Source organism: Eutrigla gurnardus, assembly GCF_963514095.1.
Source record: "Eutrigla gurnardus genome assembly, chromosome: 12".
In the NCBI taxonomy this organism is placed as follows: domain Eukaryota; kingdom Metazoa; phylum Chordata; class Actinopteri; order Perciformes; family Triglidae; genus Eutrigla; species Eutrigla gurnardus.
In genome coordinates, this window is record NC_139926.1 from 4,665,900 (window position 1) to 4,685,722 (window position 19,823).

Sequence of the window (19,823 nt, forward strand, 5' to 3'; positions counted from 1 at the left end):
CATGTCTAGGACACGACACATTTAGACAAGCACTGACGTACTGTGCATTAAAGGTCCAGAGTATAGCAGAGGGATGGGACGAGATGGGATTTGATCCTTTCTGATCCTACCTGAAGGCCAGTTCTCCTGTCTCCTGCAAAATGAGGTTCCTGTACAACTATGCACTCTCAATTATGTCTCCAGGGAAACCTATTTCTCCCCAGACTGAACCAACGCAATTTGAAACGTGGTTAATGAACAAAACAAAACATCTATACGACTAGTTGTATGTATATGCAACAACACTATTGGGTTAGGTTTGACTTAAAATGACTATGAAATTGAAACAAACACTTGGTTATTTTGAGGCAACAAAAATATTTGGTTCAGATGGGCTGGAACAGTAGTCGCCAGGGTGGAAGCTCTGTGTTTTTTGACACGTCCACCATCCAAAACTGTGAACCAAAATAGATGCAGAGCTGGGCGATATGGCAAATATCTTCTATCCTGTTATAAATATTGATACCCATTTATATCATGATATAGCATGCTTTCGTTTGTAAGTCAGTAAGTAAATAAAACGTTTACATGAAATAATCATATAGAAAAGTCTATTTTGTATACTCCTGTGCCAATTAAATATTTGACAATTTAAATGAATATTTTTATTATCTTTATTTTATTGTGAACTTAAGGGCAAAATTAACAGGACAGGTTCACGTCTACACTGTTTATATGAATGCAACAAATACTGTGTTATCAGATTTAGACGATTTAACAGAGTTCGATCAGAAGTTTGAATTACTGTGTTTGTTATCAATTAAGACGATGTAATAAAGAAGCCCCGCTTATCTGATGGTTAACCATGGGACCTTATTTAAAAAAATGTGTATGGTAGTCAATGATCCTGAATTGTACCATGAATTACACACAGTTTGTCCTTTAAAACATAAGTGTTCAAGTCCAGAAAGTTTATGTACTTGTATGTAGGTTTATCATAGTATCATTTAGTTTAGAGAGAAAGCACTCAGTGAACGACATCTCTGGTCTCACACAACCTAAGTCACCAACACAGCCGTTAGCTAGTCTTGCTAGCTAACGGCTGTAAATGTACTACCAGTTCAATAGATGATTTGGTTTTATGTTTAAGTATCAGACTGTGAAAATACATAATTATAAAGAGGACATACCCAACAGTGCCATCTCTCTCTCTCTCTCTCTCTGTGTGTTGGGTACCAGGATGTAACGTTACTCGTTAGATTAGTGGCTGAGTTAGCTAGCTAGCAAGACAAGCTAACGTCTGTATGATGCACGTTGTGCAACACAAGAGATGTAGTTCACTGAGCAGTTTCACACTAAACTAAGTTATACTATGACTTGAATTGACAAACCTTGTAATTCAAAATGAATTCAATTCATGGTACAACTCCAGCGGGATCAAATAATTGGGGACACCTGCATCTATTAGGTATAACAATATCTCCACATTTGATTTCATCATGATGCAATTCCAAGGTGTTGAATTACCATATTGCCCAGCCCTACATGCACTCCTATAAACAAGTCATATTATAAACTGGAGAAATTCCATTCAACCGCCCACAGGACTCACAGGCTGATACCAGAATAAAAAAAAAACTATGAAGCTGACTACTACTGAAGTTAGACACAAAGTGCATATAAAAGTATCTGTGGTATAAAAATACATTGAGAACAATTTCTATTTAACATACACTATACTTTTGGGTTCAAATAGCAGCTATGGTTTAATTCAATTTATGAATAACCTGAAGAGGTAAGCATTATCAACAATGAAATATGTACCATGTATTTACATGTTCCTCTCTTCAGATGTACCTCTACCTCTTTGGTATGGCGTATCTGTGTGCCAGCAGCAGGGAGCTAACCAGGGACCAAGATGGACAGCAGCAGCTGGGTGTCTCTCTGGAGACTGGAGAGTAGTCGTGGCTCTCCATTCTGTGATGCCCTGGATGGCTGCTGTTGGGTCCACAGTAGCAACATCACTTCAACTTTCATCTCATCTCATCCAAAACTCAAAAAGCAGTTACGTTTTAAAGGGTGAATAGTTAAGGTTTATATTCAAATACCCAGATTTATAGAACCCTCCCCCTTGGAACAGTGTTAATTGAAAATTCAGGGTAGAAATCATTAACCAATAACTAATTTATACATTCTGGCAATACCCTTTGTTAGATCACCTTTGGATATTGATTTGTACCACGTTGAATTGGTAAGGGATCCTCTGATAGCAATCCTTGTGTGTGTGTGTGTGTGTGTGTGTGTGTGTGTGTGTGTGTGTGTGTGTGTGTGTGTGTGTGTGTGTGTGTGTGTGTGTGTGTGTGTATGTATGTATGTATATATATGTTGTGTTCTGTTCTCAATGGTCATCGGTCATTTTTTCCAATGACTCAGCATCATGTAGCCCCCTCCCTCATGTCCTTGGCATTGGGGTATCATTCCTTTGACTGCTAGAATCATTAGATACCCTATCTGAACTTTCGTATATATATGAAAGTATATATATATATATATATATATATATATATATACACACATACTTAAATATAAATATATTTAGATATAGTATTGTAACCCCTTGCAAAGTAAACTGTCAGTCAAGGTCAAAATACATTTTGTCGTAAAAGGGATACAAGCAAAGAACAAATGTAGAATACCTTTTTAAATAAAGGGTGAAATATTGAAGGATATCTCAAAACCACCTGGACACACAATCCCATTATATTACATTTAAAGTTCAGACAGGGTATCTAATGATTCTAGCAGTCAAAGGAATGACACCCCAATGCCAAGGACATGAGGGAGGGGGCTACATGATGCTGAGTCACTGGAAAAAATGACCGATGACCGATGAGAACAGAACACAACAGCTGCAGGATAGACAACCAAAACATAAACACTGCCTTGACTTGTCGAGCTTAACCCACCAACACTTTGGAAAACAATTCATTCTAGTGATGTAAGATGTCCTAAACGACCAATTAGTCAGTCAGAGTATGACTTTGCAGGAACAGGATATGTTGGGTGTTTTCTCGACGGACACAAACATCTGCACTGACCTTCTCTACCTCTATAAGAAGACAGTGATGTCGTGGGTCAGGAAATGCTGGTAACCAAGAGATGGCAGATCAAATTACCATATTTTTCTCACGCACTGTACTATTACACATCTATGTGGTTCTCTACTAAATTAGACCCACGTGTGCAAATAGTATCAACTCTCCAGTGACAACTTTGGGGTGATTATAGTGTCTGACTAACCTGCACAGCCAGATGGTTTGCTACCAGAAACATCTGAGAATCAGTCATGGGAAACTGATTGGAAAAGGGCAGGCACAAAAAGTATGTGGCAGCTGATTGGACAAACTCTGTCAATCAAATTCCTACTGGAGCAAGTCAGAATCAGTCAAAATATGTTATATTGTGAAAAGCCTCAAGGTGTCATTCTTTGCTCATCTTTCAATGAAAAAAAAAACAACTTTCCAACTTTCAGTTGTGATCAATCAGGTTTTTTGGATATGAACAAATATCCCCAACCTTCAAGGAGGAGGTTGAAGGAATGGGAAGCTGTTTTTACAACAAGTCCACCACCACTGGACAACTTTGAACAAAAACATATTTGGACACAAAGTATCTAAATAAGGCAAGCAGCTCCTGCCGTTCCACTTGTCCATGTTTTTACGTGATAAAAGACGTGTGAGGGAATCAACCCATCAAACAGAGCAGAGAACGGCGTTGACCTGGGATTCACCCGCACCTTGATGAGGATGTTACGGCGAGCTGCTTAAATGGACCAGATGATGCTTGTAAGAATAGAGAAGACAACCAACACTGAACTGGCGTGTGAACGGCAATATTCATTTTCATCAGCCAAGTACACAGCTCAGTAGGAATATTGCCTTTGTGGAATAATGCAAAAACTAGAATGTTCGGTGCATGTGGTCAATGTTAATTTGAACGAACAGTGGCCTCTCCGTCATCACACACACTTACAGCAAATGTTCCGGTGCTTTAAAGCTGCTTCTTGCAGTGAGAGTAATTACACAAACCCTGTTAATGCTCCTTATGACGTGTACTTGCCCAACGTATAAAGAGAACTGGATACAGCGTTGGAGGCTGCGCCCCGTTCATTCCCTTTGCTCATGAAGCAAAAAAAGTATGACATTCAGATAAAAGTACTTGGACTTTCTGGCGATCTTCTGCATCCATGGGGGTTGTAGAGAAAGTACACTAGTGATTCCTTTAGCCCCGCGTCCCAGCCTTCAGTCTGGCATCGGAGGAAGGAACTCTGGATTCAAGTATTTGTGTATTTTTACTTTTTGGACTTTAATGATTTAAATAAGGGCAATTCAACTCAATTGTTTGTACTGGGAAATGGATATAGTTCAAAAAGATCCAGGTCTCGTCCTGATGTAGGTCTATGGGAGAAGTGTTAATCCTAGCTGCTGCTGTGTCACTATGATCTCTCCCTCCTTCCTGCACCCTTTAACTCTCGCTGGTGGACGTAAAGTGCATTACCAGTGTGCGAGTCACCACAAATCCAGTATACTGCAAAATAAAGAGAGCTTGCCCTGAGGGGTATTCCACCAAACTCGCTAATTAAAGCGGCGCTTACCTGGTTAAGCCTGGTTAGAACTAATGCCAACTTCCACTTGCGGCTAAACCCGTTCCATTAACGCATTTCAGCCGCGCCTTGTTGAGGCTAATTCAAGCCAGGTTAACGTTGTCGTGTGTTACGCCGTACACAGGATATGAAGCCAGACCAGAACCGTGAATGTCGAATCATCGAGAAAATGGCAGAAAAGACCAAAGCAAAAATTATTGATGGAACTTTACGAGGAGTACAAACCCATCATAACCAATAAAGGGAATACTGTAGTGATAAATAAAAATCGCGAGGCTGCTTGGGCAAGAATTGCCGAGCGATTAAAAACGGAAGTACCGTTAAGAGTAACATGCTCTAATATAACACTGACTAAGATTTCTCCAACGTGACGATAGTGTAGAGGTAATGCGCCGGCTGTACATGCGGCCGCCCACGGTTCAATTCCCGAATATGGAACTTTGTGAAACTTCTTTCTTTGGCTGGAACTCTCTCTCTCTCTCTCTCTCTCTCTCTCTCTCTCTCTCTCTCTCATAGATAGGCCTAGTAAATGCATCTACATTGACCAACTCATTTATCTCAACAATTCAATGAACACATTCAATGAACCTATTAATGAACTCACCTGAAAGGAATTTATGTGGCTGAAAATTGCATGCAGCAATGCCTTTGTCATTGGGATCTATAACATGCTATTAATAATAACATCTTCATGGCTATCATGTTTTTGCAAGTTATATTTGGGTTCTGGGGAAATTGTATGACATATTTATCATAGTTAAGGTAAAATGTTGGTCTAATTAATTTATTAAAAAGACAATTATACAGGCAAAAAAAACAACAACAAAACACACATGAGATGTCCTCGCCGGGATGTGAGCCTGCGATGCCCACGTTCGAAGGCAGGAGCATCACCACTCACCCAGCTGGGGGCTTTAAGTTATGATATGGCCAGTCGTGTTAAAAAAAATAAACGATTTATTCATATTTTTTAATTGCAAGCATGTATTTTTAGACGCTTGATGAAAATATAGTCTGTTTGTACTTCATATATGTAATTTTGGTAATTTTTGGTCTTTCACGTGACGAAATCACGAGGACTAGGCTTGGCGGAACCTTCTGCTGGTACAGTTGTTTCCGAGAGACGGACTTCTCTGAAACCCCCGCTAAAGTAAGCCTGATGTTTAGCCTGCCCCGGGGCAGGCTAGTTTGGTCGGATAAACTCCCATGGTTACTTAGCGGAGAGTGCCTCAAGTCACGTTGATGGAACGCAACTCTCGCTAAAGGTAGCGAGGCTTATCGAAATTAGCCCGGCTTTGCGCTTAGCGAGTTTGATGGAATACCCCTCTGGTGGCATCATCAGCATTGTGTTGTTGTTGTTCGGCAACGGCTTGAACACATGACACATTCATTTATATGCAAGTCCCACACGTGAAGGAAGTGAGCATATTTGGAGCAGAGCAGACCCCGAGCAGCAACCTTACTGGCTAAGACTTAAAGTCATCTTAGTCGCTAACTGCTTAGGTGACCTGTCAAACACAAGGTAGCCCCGCCCTAAAGCATCTATTGCTTGTTATATGTGAATCTAAATGGACCATGATTTACTAAGTGAACATCATGCTGTATTGAAGATTTGAAACTAGAGATTGAGACATAAACTCATGTTTACAATGTTTACTGAAATAATAAATCAAGTGAGTAATAGGGTCATTTTCTCATAGACTTCCATGTAATCAGAGGAGTCGGCCTCTACTGGCCAGTAAAGAGAATACAAGTTAAAGGCACTCCAGCATTTGACTTCACTTCTCAGAAATAAAGGTTGCGGCCTGGTAAGTTCTCATTAACCTGAGCTTGGTTTTGACCGTCATACTGCTACGCTTTCTTCTTATCTTAACCACTCACTGTGTGCTGCGTGGTCTCCTCCTCTCTCCCTGAATCCCTCTGCTGTCTTAACTCTGGTGCTCTCCTCTACTTCTGTAGCTGCTCATGATGCTCATGCTGAAAAGCATCAGGGACAATGGGCTCATGTGACACACTTGGCCCCCTAAAGAACTAAAAAGAAGAATAAGTGACGTTACAAACAGGAAACTCAATATAGTTCACAATTACAGAAAGTAAATCACACAGAAAAATATGATCCTGAAAGGAATCCACCTGAACGGATAAAAACACTTTATTTCACTGATTATTCATAGAGACTGAAAGGAGAGGGTATATTGTGTTTTTACCCTCCTTTCTGCATGTTTCAGTCACCGTCAACTATCATCACTTGAACGTTCTGCTGCAGGCACCACGTTAAAAGAGAATACTGGACTGTACACACAGGGGAAGGGCAATAAAAACTGCCACAGCCAGTCTGGCAATACTGCAAGGCCACCGTGGGCTAGAGTCACACTCAGCTGGAGAATACGTCCATATACAGTTCCAAGTCACTTTGCTGACTTCTGTGTTTTGCTGAAAGGAAAACCGTGCACACATTTTCAGTTTAAATAATTTGAGTCTCTTTTGTTGTTCCAACATCTTTCTGAAAAGGTTTTTTCTGAATTCAAGACGTCTTTTGTAAAATAAATTATTACTGAAGAAATGTAACGTCCTGGCAGCGGTCTGCCCACGTCAGCATCACAGGAAAGAGGAAAGGGTCATCCATCAACAGACCTCAACCCCCAATCCTCATTTCATGGTCACGTCTGGAGGCAGAGAACCCAAAGAGCGAGGGCGCACTCTTGATCAGCGCCATCATCTCACGCGCAGCCGCGACATCATCCACTCGAGACCCTGACACAACCTGGAGATAGACGAGACATTGGGATGAGACGGACATTACCATGACAGCTCTGGATGGATACTGCATGAGAACAACACTTCTTCTACATTGGTGGGAGTTCACACAAGCTTCTATACAGCTGAAGAGCATGTGTCCACATAGCCAGCATCTTTTTCCAGTTGTTCCCAATGTGTAAAGCGTGTAAGCAGCCACCTAGAACTTCTGTGCTTTAATTGTCGTTAGGCATGGGACGATATGAAAATGTAATGTGACGATTATCCTAGCCAAAATAATTATGATTTGATAACTATCAAAACATGCTTCAAACTCAACAGTCCCTCCCCAGTGGGAGGAGCCTCTCCCTAGCAGTGGGAGGAGCCTCTCCCTAGCAGATCATTTCCCCGTGACGATGCATCGTGACCGGCTTTATCGGGCGGTCTTTGAAAGGTGTCTTGTGGGTCCGGCTGTGAGCTTTACAGCACCCCTCACCTTGCACTCACCGCCCTTAGTACTCACTTCACCCTCTCTCCCTCTCAGATAATTGCCCAAATACATAAACACAAAGGGGCAATGCTACTGTATCATACAATGTGGTTAAAGTGGTGATATTGTTGTCATAGAAACCTTTTTTAAAAAGCACTCAGAGCATATTTTTTTTATATGAAACGCTGGGAAAGGTCCTGCGGAGGCTTTTCTGCCAGAGAAGACGCTACATGGACACAGGCCCTGAGAACAAGAGTGAGTAGTGAATGCAGTTCTCACCCCTCCCCAGTGAGGGCGCAGCAGGCCTGGATGTGCCACTGGTGGTCTTTGACAGAGGTAAGCTGGAGGCTCTGGGAGATCTCAGCCACAGACATGCAACCTTTTACATCCTGCTTGTTGGCAAAGATCAACAGCCCCGCCTTTCTTAAATCCTGGAGGACAGATGACACATCAGAGGAGGAGTGGGTGAAGAAATGACACATTACATGGAAGAGTACAGAAAATCACATTTCAATGACATGAAAATCACTGCTTTGACTACAAACATTGAGGGTCATTCTCTCAGTTTGGGCAACACAATTGTTGCGTTATGCACCAGAATGAAGGTTCATGCTAACTAAAGGGAAAACAAGTACTATGATAAATAATAAATAATATATATAATTATATATTGTCATGGTCAAGTGGAATTCATTCATCCACCGGTGGATCCATAAATAGAGAGAATATTAAAGGTTCAACATCTTTGTTGAAAGGAAATTCATTCAACATAATAAAATGTGAACCTCACACTAGTAAACATTCACGTTAATAGGATAGCTATTAACGTCATTCAAAAAATGACTTATGTGTACTAAGATTCACTATGTATTTATTGAATTCTTGAGGAATTGTGATTGATAATTTTGAAGTTGGCTTAATGTTTGTTTCTCTATCTGTTCAGGTTGTTAATCCAATGAGAGGAGCCGTTTTGTCTGTTGCCTTTATGGTGTTTGACTTGCACTTTGCTTTTGCCAGTGCTAATGGGGATCCTAAGAACGAAAGAAAGGAAATGGATATTCACATAAATAATTAAAGAGTTGGACTTTAAGATGGAAAAAGCAGCACCGTTAGTGAATCAAAAGTCTGTTTTGCATGACATGAATCGACAGCCTTTTCTAACTATTTTGAAAAATAATTTGAGGAAGTCTCCCTAAACATATTGACACAGATGGTTTTTAGAGGTCTGTCAGTGACCTCACAATGCTTTGAAATTGCTTATCAAAATGCTGTTTGTTGTGCCAAGTGTTGGGAAGAGGTATTCAATTTTATTTGACGCATTTTGTGGCAACTTAGTGTAAGAAATTGGTTTTGACATTCCATGATTGTCAAACCCCAGGACCCCCAACATTTATAAAAGATGATTAACGGATTTAAAATGTCTTACAATGATAATAATATTAGTTATTTTATATGAGTTATTGTTATAATTGTTGTTCATTATACTCACTTCATGTGCTAGCATTCTGTAGAGTTCCTCTTTGGTCACTGAGATCCTTTCTCTGTCTGTGCTGTCGACCACCACAATGACAAACTACTCACAAGACATGGAGAGAAATAATGGAACGTTAATAAAATAATACTGGGTGTCATCTTGACCAGAGCACCATACGATGGCACTGCATTCATTCACACTGGGCAGCTTAATAATGGGAAGTCTGCAGATATTCTCTAGTATTTAAAAATGATAGTGGAAAAAAACTGACAGTATCTACAGCAGCCATTTCTTCTGACAGGAGGGATGTCAACAGTAAACCACACCGAGTACATATTTTACCAGTTCCGCATGGAGAACTAGGTTCTCTTTGAACATTTGTTCGGTATCTCACTATGGGACACACCCCTGCGCTTGTCCCCAGAAGCTATTTTTCACTACGCTAGTCTTGACTAGCAGACAGACGTGACATCCGCTTCCTGGAGGAGGGACTTCCTCCTCCTCATAAAAGCCAGGCGATACGTCATCTATTCAGTCTTAAACCTCTTCTCGCTGCCTGAAGCAAGCTCTCAGACAGCAGCTGTGGGGACAAGCACAGGGGGCGTGTCCCATAGTGAGATACCTCACTCATGTTTCAGAGAACGGGGGTTAATTTCTTAACCTAAAGTTCATTTACGTCTATATGTTTACTGTTCAGAGAGGGCACACCGCTGCCAGCCCTGTGAAGCCAAGCAACACAGCTGGACACGCACTCTGCAGTGCAAGCTGCACTCCCTGACACCAAGCCCGGTGTTCCCAAGAACAGCTGGACACGTAATGCACCCGGCCCCACAGAGCATTGTGTGTGTGCCCAACTTTGTTGCTCTCAGGGTGAATTAAAGAGCATGGCTTGAATATCAGCTGATTGGTGGCTGATCAGCTGATATTCATTACCTACACCTGTAACCTGATCAAAATGTGATAAAAGACATTTACAATGCAAAGATCAATGAGGCAATGGAGCATTGGAGTAAAAGGAATGCCTCTCTTGTACCTCACGTGAATTTACTGGGATTTTTGGCATAAAAATGAACTTGAAATGAAATTATTTACCAGTTCCCAAAACAGCGACGTGACCTGCGACATCGGCGATGAATTAACTAGCTGTTATTTTATTAGTTCTGTGTCTAAACTTTTTTGGAAATGTTGGAGAGCTTATTTAGGAGGACATTTGAGTTTTGATCAACTCAAAATCAGCAAAGATTACAATGTAGTGGAGAGCGCAAGGAATGTCTGACCAGAGCGCCTGCTGTCACTGTGGCCGTTGTTAAGGACCGTAGTGCAAATACGACCCAACATAGGAATCTCAAAACACTACCATTATACAGAGTGACAACCATTTAGTACTTCACACCTGAGAGTTTGTAAACATTTTTTAATAAACGTATATTAAAATAAACTAAGCAGGTCATGGTTATAAATGACCTGTTCCTGAATTATGTACATTTCAAAGGTTTCTTTTTCAATAGCTTGCTCATTGTGAATACATGTGTGTGCGTGTGTGTTTGTGGGGTGGGGAAATCTGGTGCTACCTCGCTGAGCTCTGCATTCTATATTTCCAGCTCATTTTCTCTATGTTGTTTGTTTCTGACTTCATAGCTTGAATTCAATTAAAGCAAGCAGCAACGATGTTGCCTTTCCTAGCTAGCTAGCTTACTTGTACATGCTAGCTCTCCTCTCTCTCCCTCTCACTGCAGCTTGTGCAGTTGATGTGGTTGATGTGTGATGTTTACATGCAGACTGACTTGTAGAACTCACACCCTGCAAGAACATGCTTACCCTTTTGCTTTACATAATATATATATATATATTTTTTTTTTCTTACCGTAGGAAAGTAAAAATGCAAATTAATCAATTAAATAGCCAAGCCCTATATCTATATCTATTTTTTAATAAAGTTCTCCATTTTTTATTAGCAGTGAGCCATCATTACCTCTGTGTTCGTGTAGTATGTATTCCATGACGACCTCAGGGACTCCTGGCCCCCAATGTCCCACATCAGGAAATGTGTGTTGTTCACCACAATCTCCTCCACGTTGCTCCCAATTGTAGGAGAGGTGTGCACCACCTCATTCATTGAACTATAACATACATAAGACACAAACTTAAAGTTGCAGGTGACATAAGCAACAATTATAAAATGACCTTTTTATACATACATACTGATGGATAAAATTGCGAGGAAATATATAAAGCAGCTTACTGATAGTGCTATGTTTGGATACTTACAACTGGTAAAGAATTGTGGTCTTGCCAGCATTGTCCAGGCCCACGATAATAACTTTGTGCTCTGAAATGCAATAAAAGACAATCAGAAAAAAAATTGAGCTTAAATCGCCATGGAAACACTCGGTATGAGACATAAGATATAACAGTAGATAGTTATGGTAGATCACATTAAAATACACTCATAAGTTGATTGCGATGAATTTGTATTATTGGGATAATCGTACCAATATTATATATAAATATTATATATATATAGATTTATAGATATTTATAGATTTATTTGTCCTTTACAACCTCCTTTAACTAAATGTAAAGTTATTCCATTATGTTTGAGTGCCATTTTAAGAGTTAAAGCATACATTTGATTTTTGTGTTGTCCGATGCAATAGATACACAGTCTCTCTCGCACATACAAAGAGGCTTTATCTGTGAAAACAGGATGTGACAACTACGATGAATTGCCATCTTGCTGTTGAGACATGAAAGTGAAAAGACAACAGGTGTCTTATAGTACGCTCAAGGGCTGGTTGCATTGCATTATATCCAAGTATCAACAGCACCAAAGGCTCTTTTCAACCCACAACTTAATTATGTTGCCATGTTTCAGATCATGTGGCAACACTGACTGGTTTGTTGTTACAAATGGGCAATCAAGAGAAACTAGAGCATGGCAGAAAGAGATCAAGCACACAGTCTACCTACACGTGTTTTTCAAAGTATGGCTTAAGAGAATCATATTCATGTTGAGTCAAAAAGCCAAGTAATCACATGACTAACACATGAACAAACAAATATTTTTATTGTGTCACACAATACATCTTTTTTTGAAAAACAATCAAATAATCTTAAATAACATGATCAGAAATAAATATGTATTAATGCACATATGCATGTATTGCATGCATGCAGTGTATTTTAGAACCAGGCTCTATTTTACACTCGTCTACCAGGATAGCGCACTAGGTATTCACAATGTGTTCAATGGAGATTCACCACAATCAATTTATTGTTTTCTTTTTTTAAAAAACAGATTCAAGATCGAATCTTACATCCCATCCCTTGGTGAGAATGGTAGTGAATACCAGCAGCGCTAACTCATTTTGGAGGCCATTGCTGTCCAAAACTAAGACATTGGAATTTCTTGCCAACAGACACCGGAAGTTACAAAGCTCCCTCACACATGGAGAAAGTTAAGTTTGCAATAGAATATAGCTATATGAATTATTAGAATAATTCATTATTCCATCACCAAAGCAAAATATCATCATGCATCTTTTCTATGCATGACAGCTGCCCTTCCGTCTGTTTTTTCCAGGTGTTGACCTTCTGCCTGATTCCATGAATGCAGCAGAACCAATATAGAGTAGGTCTGTGCATAATTATTATTACTATTATTATGAGCTGGTTAGAATTGTACAAAGCTATTGTAAAGAGAGCTTCATACGACACCATCGTTGACATGATCGTAGTATGTTTGAATGAGGAGGCGTAACACAAAACCACAGATGTCACCTTGAATCTGAATGATGGGATAGTTCCTAACAAATCACGCCTGTTGATTGAGGGAAAGTGTTTTCTTTTTTATTAAAACGTTCGATACTGCTGCTAAGCCTTCGAGCCAATGCATAAATAATCTATATTCTGTAGATTTCAGGACACTTCTTTTTTTTTTCACTCCAGGTTGAGAAGGTGGGGATGAATGGTGAAATGATTCAGAAAATATGCCCCAACATGTTTCTGCAGCGGATTGAAAATAAAAACGGTACATTTTATTTGTGGTTGTAGACTTTCTGTAATTTCACTGAGTTTTAAAGTATTCCATGACATGTAAGTAAATATATTTGTTGGCCACGAACTTTACAAAGCTCCTTTACCTTTCCTGAAAACACTTGAGGATTCAGAGAAATTGCAGAAAGTCAAGTGTGAACCTGTGAAATAGTATTTTCTTCTTGATGAGACATTACCATTTACAGTAAAAGGGAAGCACTTTTACAGGAGAAACTAAAACCTCACTAAAGCCGAGGAAGCGAAAGCAGCTGCAGAGAGAATAGTTGAAGTTAAAATGTGGGCCTTATCTATGCAACTGTACCATGTTGAACCTAAACAAAACAGCTGTGAGGACAAGTAGCACCGGTATTTCCGTAAAAAAAAAAAAAAAAAAAAAGCTTCAACAAACAGACGAGAGTGCATGTATAATCATAACACAGCTTTCTGCACTATCTGCAGTATTTGGAGGTCACAAGTCAAGTCTTGTGCAGATGGAAGAAGCAAAAAAACATGCAGGTGCAGCAATGCCACCTGCACACATTCTTACTATATGAACAGTAAAACGTTTAAATGCGGGCGCCACAGTTGCTGCTTGTTCTCCTGCAATTGAAAGTAAAAGCGCTTTGGTGATCGTGCATTTAAAGTTGTTGGACCCTGTGTGACCAACAGAGATATTTTAAACTAAATTATAAAAATGCAACATTTTAAAAACAGGATTAAGGACCATTTGAACACTGAATGTATGTGTCCTGATTAGGGCTGAACGATTTATCGTTTTCTGACCGAAATTGCGATTTCAGACAACGCGATCATGTGATCGCCAAAGCTGCGGTTTTTGCAGCGCTCCTGACTCACCCAGGATCTGTTGTCAACTATTTTACACATGCCGTCTCCCGACCATCCTGCCAAGCTCACCAATCAGACTACTCGTGAACAGGTCACGCTAACCAATCAGTATTAACCTGCTCCGTATTTGTTATTAGTCAGAAATTACTTCAACTGGACCAGAAGCGGAGTTAGGGGATTTAATCGCCAAGAAAAACAGCACGTCCGTCATTTGGGAGTATTTCGGGTTTGAGGCTGCAGACATGCACCAGAAACGGGTACTGTGCAAAACCTGTCGCGCTAAAGTTGCAACATCCAGCGGAAACACAACCAATATATACCGGTGATATGATCTCCCGCGAGAGGGTGCATTTCACGGCAGGGGCGCTGATTACGGCACAACACCGGCACTTGAAAAATCACCACAGACATTTGCATGACGCGTGCATGACGAAAAAGTCCGGTAAAAAGTCCGGTGACTATGATGATCAGGCCCACTGTAGCAAACAGACTACAATTACAGCATCTTTTGCCAGTGTAACTCAGCGGAAGACACCGGAAAGACGGATTTAAAAACCTCCTCCGCACGCTGGACAGATATACGATTCCCTCCCGCACCGACTTCTAACAGGTTGCCGTCCCACAGCTATACGCGGAGTGTAAAGAAAAAGTGGTAAGCCATAAATTAATGACCCACCTATTTTAATGTCTGACATATTTTTTAGAAGGGTCATTTTATTTCAATAACAGTTTTTGTATTTGATTTACAATTGAATTATTACAGTTAAGGATTTTTGCACATTTTAAGACAGTCAAAGATGGCTCTTTTAGTTCATTTGTAATAACTGCCTTTGGTCAAGGACTTTAAAGAATGAACATGCATGTTTCTTGTTAATAAATTCATTTGGAAGCAATTTTTAACTTTAGTCCTTGCATTAGAGTAATAGCATTCAATGTTTTAATGTTACTGTACATTGTGAATATTACACTGAAGCTTGATTTGAAGGAAATCGTGAATCAAATCGAAAACGCAATATCTGTCAGAAAAATCGCAATTAGATATTTTCCTAAAATCGTTCAGCCCTAGTCCTGATGCTGATTGGCGACTGATGTAATTTGCTGGTTTGTTGCAAGTCTGTGGTCTCTTTTAAGTAATGTTAAACTACTACTTTGCTACCAGTGCTTTGAAACCTTTTAACTTGTAGCCGTTGGGAATATGGATAACCACGTTTGTAGTCACATGCCCTCCTCCTCCTCACTGTGAATGAACTTCTGTTGTTCCACTGGGTTGAATCAATCAATTGGGGACGGGGAGCCATGGTAGGACTTCCTGGGACTTAGAAGTGCAGCTGGGGCTAGATCCAGGGGTTACAATAAAAGCCTTACAGGCTGCAGTGACATGATGGATGGAGCCGAGTTCAGGACGATGACTTAACAGAGGAAGGTGCTATTTGATGACTAACCAGAAAGACAGCAACGGCAAATAATTACAGCTTTTGCCGTTTATGTCAGAGAGCATTCAAAAGGGTGTCTGCCTGACATTTTTAAAAGGATATTCAATGTTGGGCAGGTCTGCAAATTAATAATTATTTCTAATTTAATTAATAATATATCAATAACTTTTTTGATTCATTGTTGGATTGTAAATGATGAAACATGTTTCCCATAGCCCAAAGCAGCATCTTTGACTGAATCAGGGATTGTATAAGATGTGCTCTCATCAAATTTTCTGTTGACTGACTAATCAAGTAGTTAACAGACCTTTCTGTCTGTACAACAATCTTGTCCACAGCTGACACCCAACATATGCTTGTCTCATGTGATCTACTTTTGAGTCATCACCAACTAAAACGGGATAGTGACATTTTTAGATATCCCTGTTTTAGAGAAGTGTGAATGGGCATCGGGTTGCCCGTATTGCTGACTGACAATGTGATGTGAACACAACAGTTATTTTGATTGAGTTAACTAAATGATTTATATCATTTTGATTTATTGTTGAATGATTATCGACTGTAACTAAAGAACCAGACATCACTGTTTCCGAGAGCCCAATGTGGCACCTTCTGCTCGTTTAGTCCAACCAACTGCCAAAAGACAGTCACTTTAAAATGGTATAAAACCGAGAAGAGCAGCAAGCCAAGGTTGCTTTTCTGTTGACTATTTTGTCTCAGGTATTTTGTTTTACAGTCACAGCACCTGAAGGACCCCAGGTGAAAAATAAATATACTTAAGAGTATTTCAAATATATTTACATTTTCAATAGTATATTGCAAGGAAATAAACTATTTGGAAATATATTGAAAGTTACATCATACTTAATTATTTTTGTCATAATAACACATTAAAGTAATTTGTCTATTGTACACTTTCTATAAATATATATAGTATGTGTTACGTGTTATGACTAAAGTATATTTATAACAACTTTGTTGTTGAATATATTTTGGTATATTTTTAAATATATGCTAAAAATGATTATTGCAACAATGCGCATGTTTTCAAATGTTTTCAAATGAATGAATGAATTGAACAAGTCAGAAGTTTAATTGAGTATAGGCTACTATTAGTACAACGATAAAATATTAATGGTATATCAAAATATATATCAGCAAGATACTCAATATATTTTATACACACGTACTAGGGGTGTATAGTTGGCGTATCGATTCAAGGACAATTTTTTTTGTGTAACGATTCGATTCGATTCAGTAACTTGTAACCAAAATTCTATATCCATGAAATAAACATGCAATAATGCGAGTGAGACGATCTGTATTCTTCTGAAAGGTGAAAAATAAACACCACAGAATTACTTATTTAACATATTTATTCTATAACAAAGTAGTCCTGCATAATAATTTACAATTAAACGCATTTATATCGATTATTGGTGAAGCCAAAACGATTCATTCTATTTATTTATTTTAGCAGATCGATTTAGTTGAATTGATAGGACTGACAATAGATACATCAATGAATCGTTACACCTCTAAAGTGTACATACACGTCCATATACTTAAGTGTACCAAGTATGCCTTTTCCATTTTAGCACATAAAAGTACACTAAATACACTTCAAATTGTGTTTTTCTACAATTTGATTTCAACTCAAATAAAACTAGTTGTTCAAAAATAGCAAAAATTAACACACTTGAAGTATACTGATGAGTTGTATGTCTGCACGTACACACAAGTATATTAAAATCTAATATAGGCCTACTTATATATAGTATATTTATTTTTCAACAGGGACACCAGCAATAGTCTCCACAGTATACATGATCGTATCTGCAGTCACGACCAACTAAACTGGGTAAATAATCAGTTACACCGTTGAGTGAAACGGATTGTGGGTTACCTGTATTGCTGACATCACACCGATGAGGTGACGTGATTACAGTGGCAGTGCAAAGTCAACGTGATTCACTGTGATGGCATTCATCGATCTTTATTGGCCCTGTCCAACCTGCTGATGTGGCTGCTTTGGCTCTGCTCTGTTGTAAAGCCACCGGTCCCGACACCGGGGCTGAACGCCGGTCACCGCGGCAGGACTCACGTTACACAGGTTTTGCAATGAGCGGATCCGTTTACAGGTTCGAGCTCGCTGTCAGTGATCGACACGGTCCCCCAAACCGCCGCTGCATCCCCCGAGAGCACAACAACGTGACGTTAAGTTAACGGAGCAACGGGGCGCAGAGTTCGTACAAAACGACATTGTTTGCCACACAGACGAATTACTCATGTCCATACAATGGTAAACGGTATAAACAAATGCATCGCGATACCCAATAAAGCTGTCATGTGAAGAAAGTGTTCCCCAGGCTGATATGAACGGAGCAGAGCTGTCTCTCAAAGCGGCCTTCTCTGGCCACCGAGCTCTCGTCTTCCACCATTTCATGTAAAAAAAATAAAAATAAAGCACAGCACAATTCTTACCTTGATGATTAAAAAGCCGCCATAGCTTCGTTAACAGTATTCCCATGGCTGACGGTGGGTTTTTTTGATGCCAGCTTGTAAGAATCCGCGGTAACTTAGCCAGCTGGCGTTGATGCTATTCGGTGCTATCAACTTTACCTTGCTAGCTAGCTATCTAGCTATCTACACAGACGAAGAGATGCCAATGCTTTTATATGAAACCGCCATACTTGTATGAAGTAATCGTAAGTGTGTCTCATCCGCAGGTTGTAAAATTGAGTGTTACAGTTAATGTGTTGCCGAAAACGGAAACCGCTGCGGCTAGCTGGATGGCATCAGCTGGTACTTGTGAAGTGCGCTGCGTTATTTAGCTTGCTAGCTGTCTTCTTCTTCTTCTTCTTCTTCTTCTTCTCTTTCCAGTAGCTGGAATCACTTAAATTGCATTACTGCCACCTACTGGATGTAATCGTCTTTGTTATCCTATTCTCTTACAAGCGTGTGAATACCTATATATATATGTGTGTGTGTGTGTGTGTGTGTGTGTGTGTGTGTGTGTATATATATATATATATATATACACACACACACACACACACACACACACACACACACATATATATATATATACACACACACACACACACACACACATATATATATATATATATATATATATATACAGTGGTGTAGTGGAGGGTATACGCAGGTATACGGGGTATACCCACTTCTTTTTCTGGTGGTTTACAGTATACCCACCTATCAGCCAGAAAGCCATTGGAATATATGGGAGAGTATACCCACTTCCTCCTCTGTAACCTACCCATCTACCTAGCAGTACACCCACCTCATCAACTACCACCACACCACTGTATATATACACACACACACACACACACACACACACATATATATATATATATATATATATACTCCATTGTTTGAATGCGTTGGTATATACCAACTATTCATCCATCCATCCACCATCCGTCTATCATTCGTCCATCCATATATTTATATTATATATATATATATATATATATATATATATATATATATATATATATATATATATATATGAATATTGATTAATTCTGCCTGATTTGACAGTTTGATCTGAATTCACAAGCTGATTGACAGCTGAGTTAGAGACTCTGCTCTTGCAAACGTCCATCCATCCATCCATCCATCCATCCATCCATCCATCCTTCCATCCATCCAACTTTTCATCCATCCAACATCCATCTATCCATCCACCCGTCAAACTATTCACCCATCCAACTACATCCATCCAACTATTCATCCATCCATCCATTCATCCACCCATCCAACTATTCATCCATCTATCATCCATCCATCCACCCACCCATATATTTATATTTTATATGTATATATGAATATTGGTTAATTCTGCCTGATTTGACAGTTTGATCTGAATTCACAAGCTGATTGACAGCTGAGTTAGAGACTCTGCTCTTGCAAACGCCTTGGAACGAGACTTTTGGAACCTGATTCTGTCACAGATTATCTGGAGGCTGATTAACCTGTACTCCTGTCATGATAGTGACAGTTGAGTATATCATTTCCTATCATTGCACCACGTTTGTTATTGCACTACGTTTGCACCATGTCTTGTTGTGTGTACCTTATATGCTCCTTGTTTCATTCACACAGCTTCCTGTACTGCACTCTATATAGATGGATGAC

The 19,823-nt window shown here is 39.5% G+C and overlaps 1 protein-coding gene across 1 annotated transcript; it reads right to left on the bottom strand.

Annotated features, from left to right (window-relative positions):
* Positions 1 to 6,778: 6,778 nt before the first annotated feature.
* arl5a (ADP-ribosylation factor-like 5A) lies at positions 6,779 to 18,492 on the bottom strand. Its single transcript, XM_084023500.1, has 6 exons — positions 18,141 to 18,492; positions 11,611 to 11,671; positions 11,315 to 11,462; positions 9,358 to 9,441; positions 8,148 to 8,299; positions 6,779 to 7,406 (listed from the first exon to the last, which is right to left on the bottom strand). The coding sequence occupies exons 1-6, from the start codon at positions 18,184 to 18,186 to the stop codon at positions 7,358 to 7,360; spliced, it is 540 nt and encodes a 179-aa protein (XP_083879626.1). The 5' UTR covers positions 18,187 to 18,492; the 3' UTR covers positions 6,779 to 7,357.
* Between the last annotated feature and the right edge of the window lie 1,331 nt (positions 18,493 to 19,823).

Coding starts and splice junctions, on each gene's coding strand:
- arl5a (XM_084023500.1), bottom strand. CDS start 18,186: ATGGGAATACTGTTAACGAAGCTATGGCGGCTTTTTAATCATCAAG. Junction 11,672..18,140: donor GCGGCTTTTTAATCATCAAG/GTAAGAATTGTG, acceptor ATTGCATTTCAG/AGCACAAAGTTATTATCGTG. Junction 9,442..11,314: donor CATACTACACGAACACAGAG/GTAATGATGGCT, acceptor TCTTGTGAGTAG/TTTGTCATTGTGGTGGTCGA.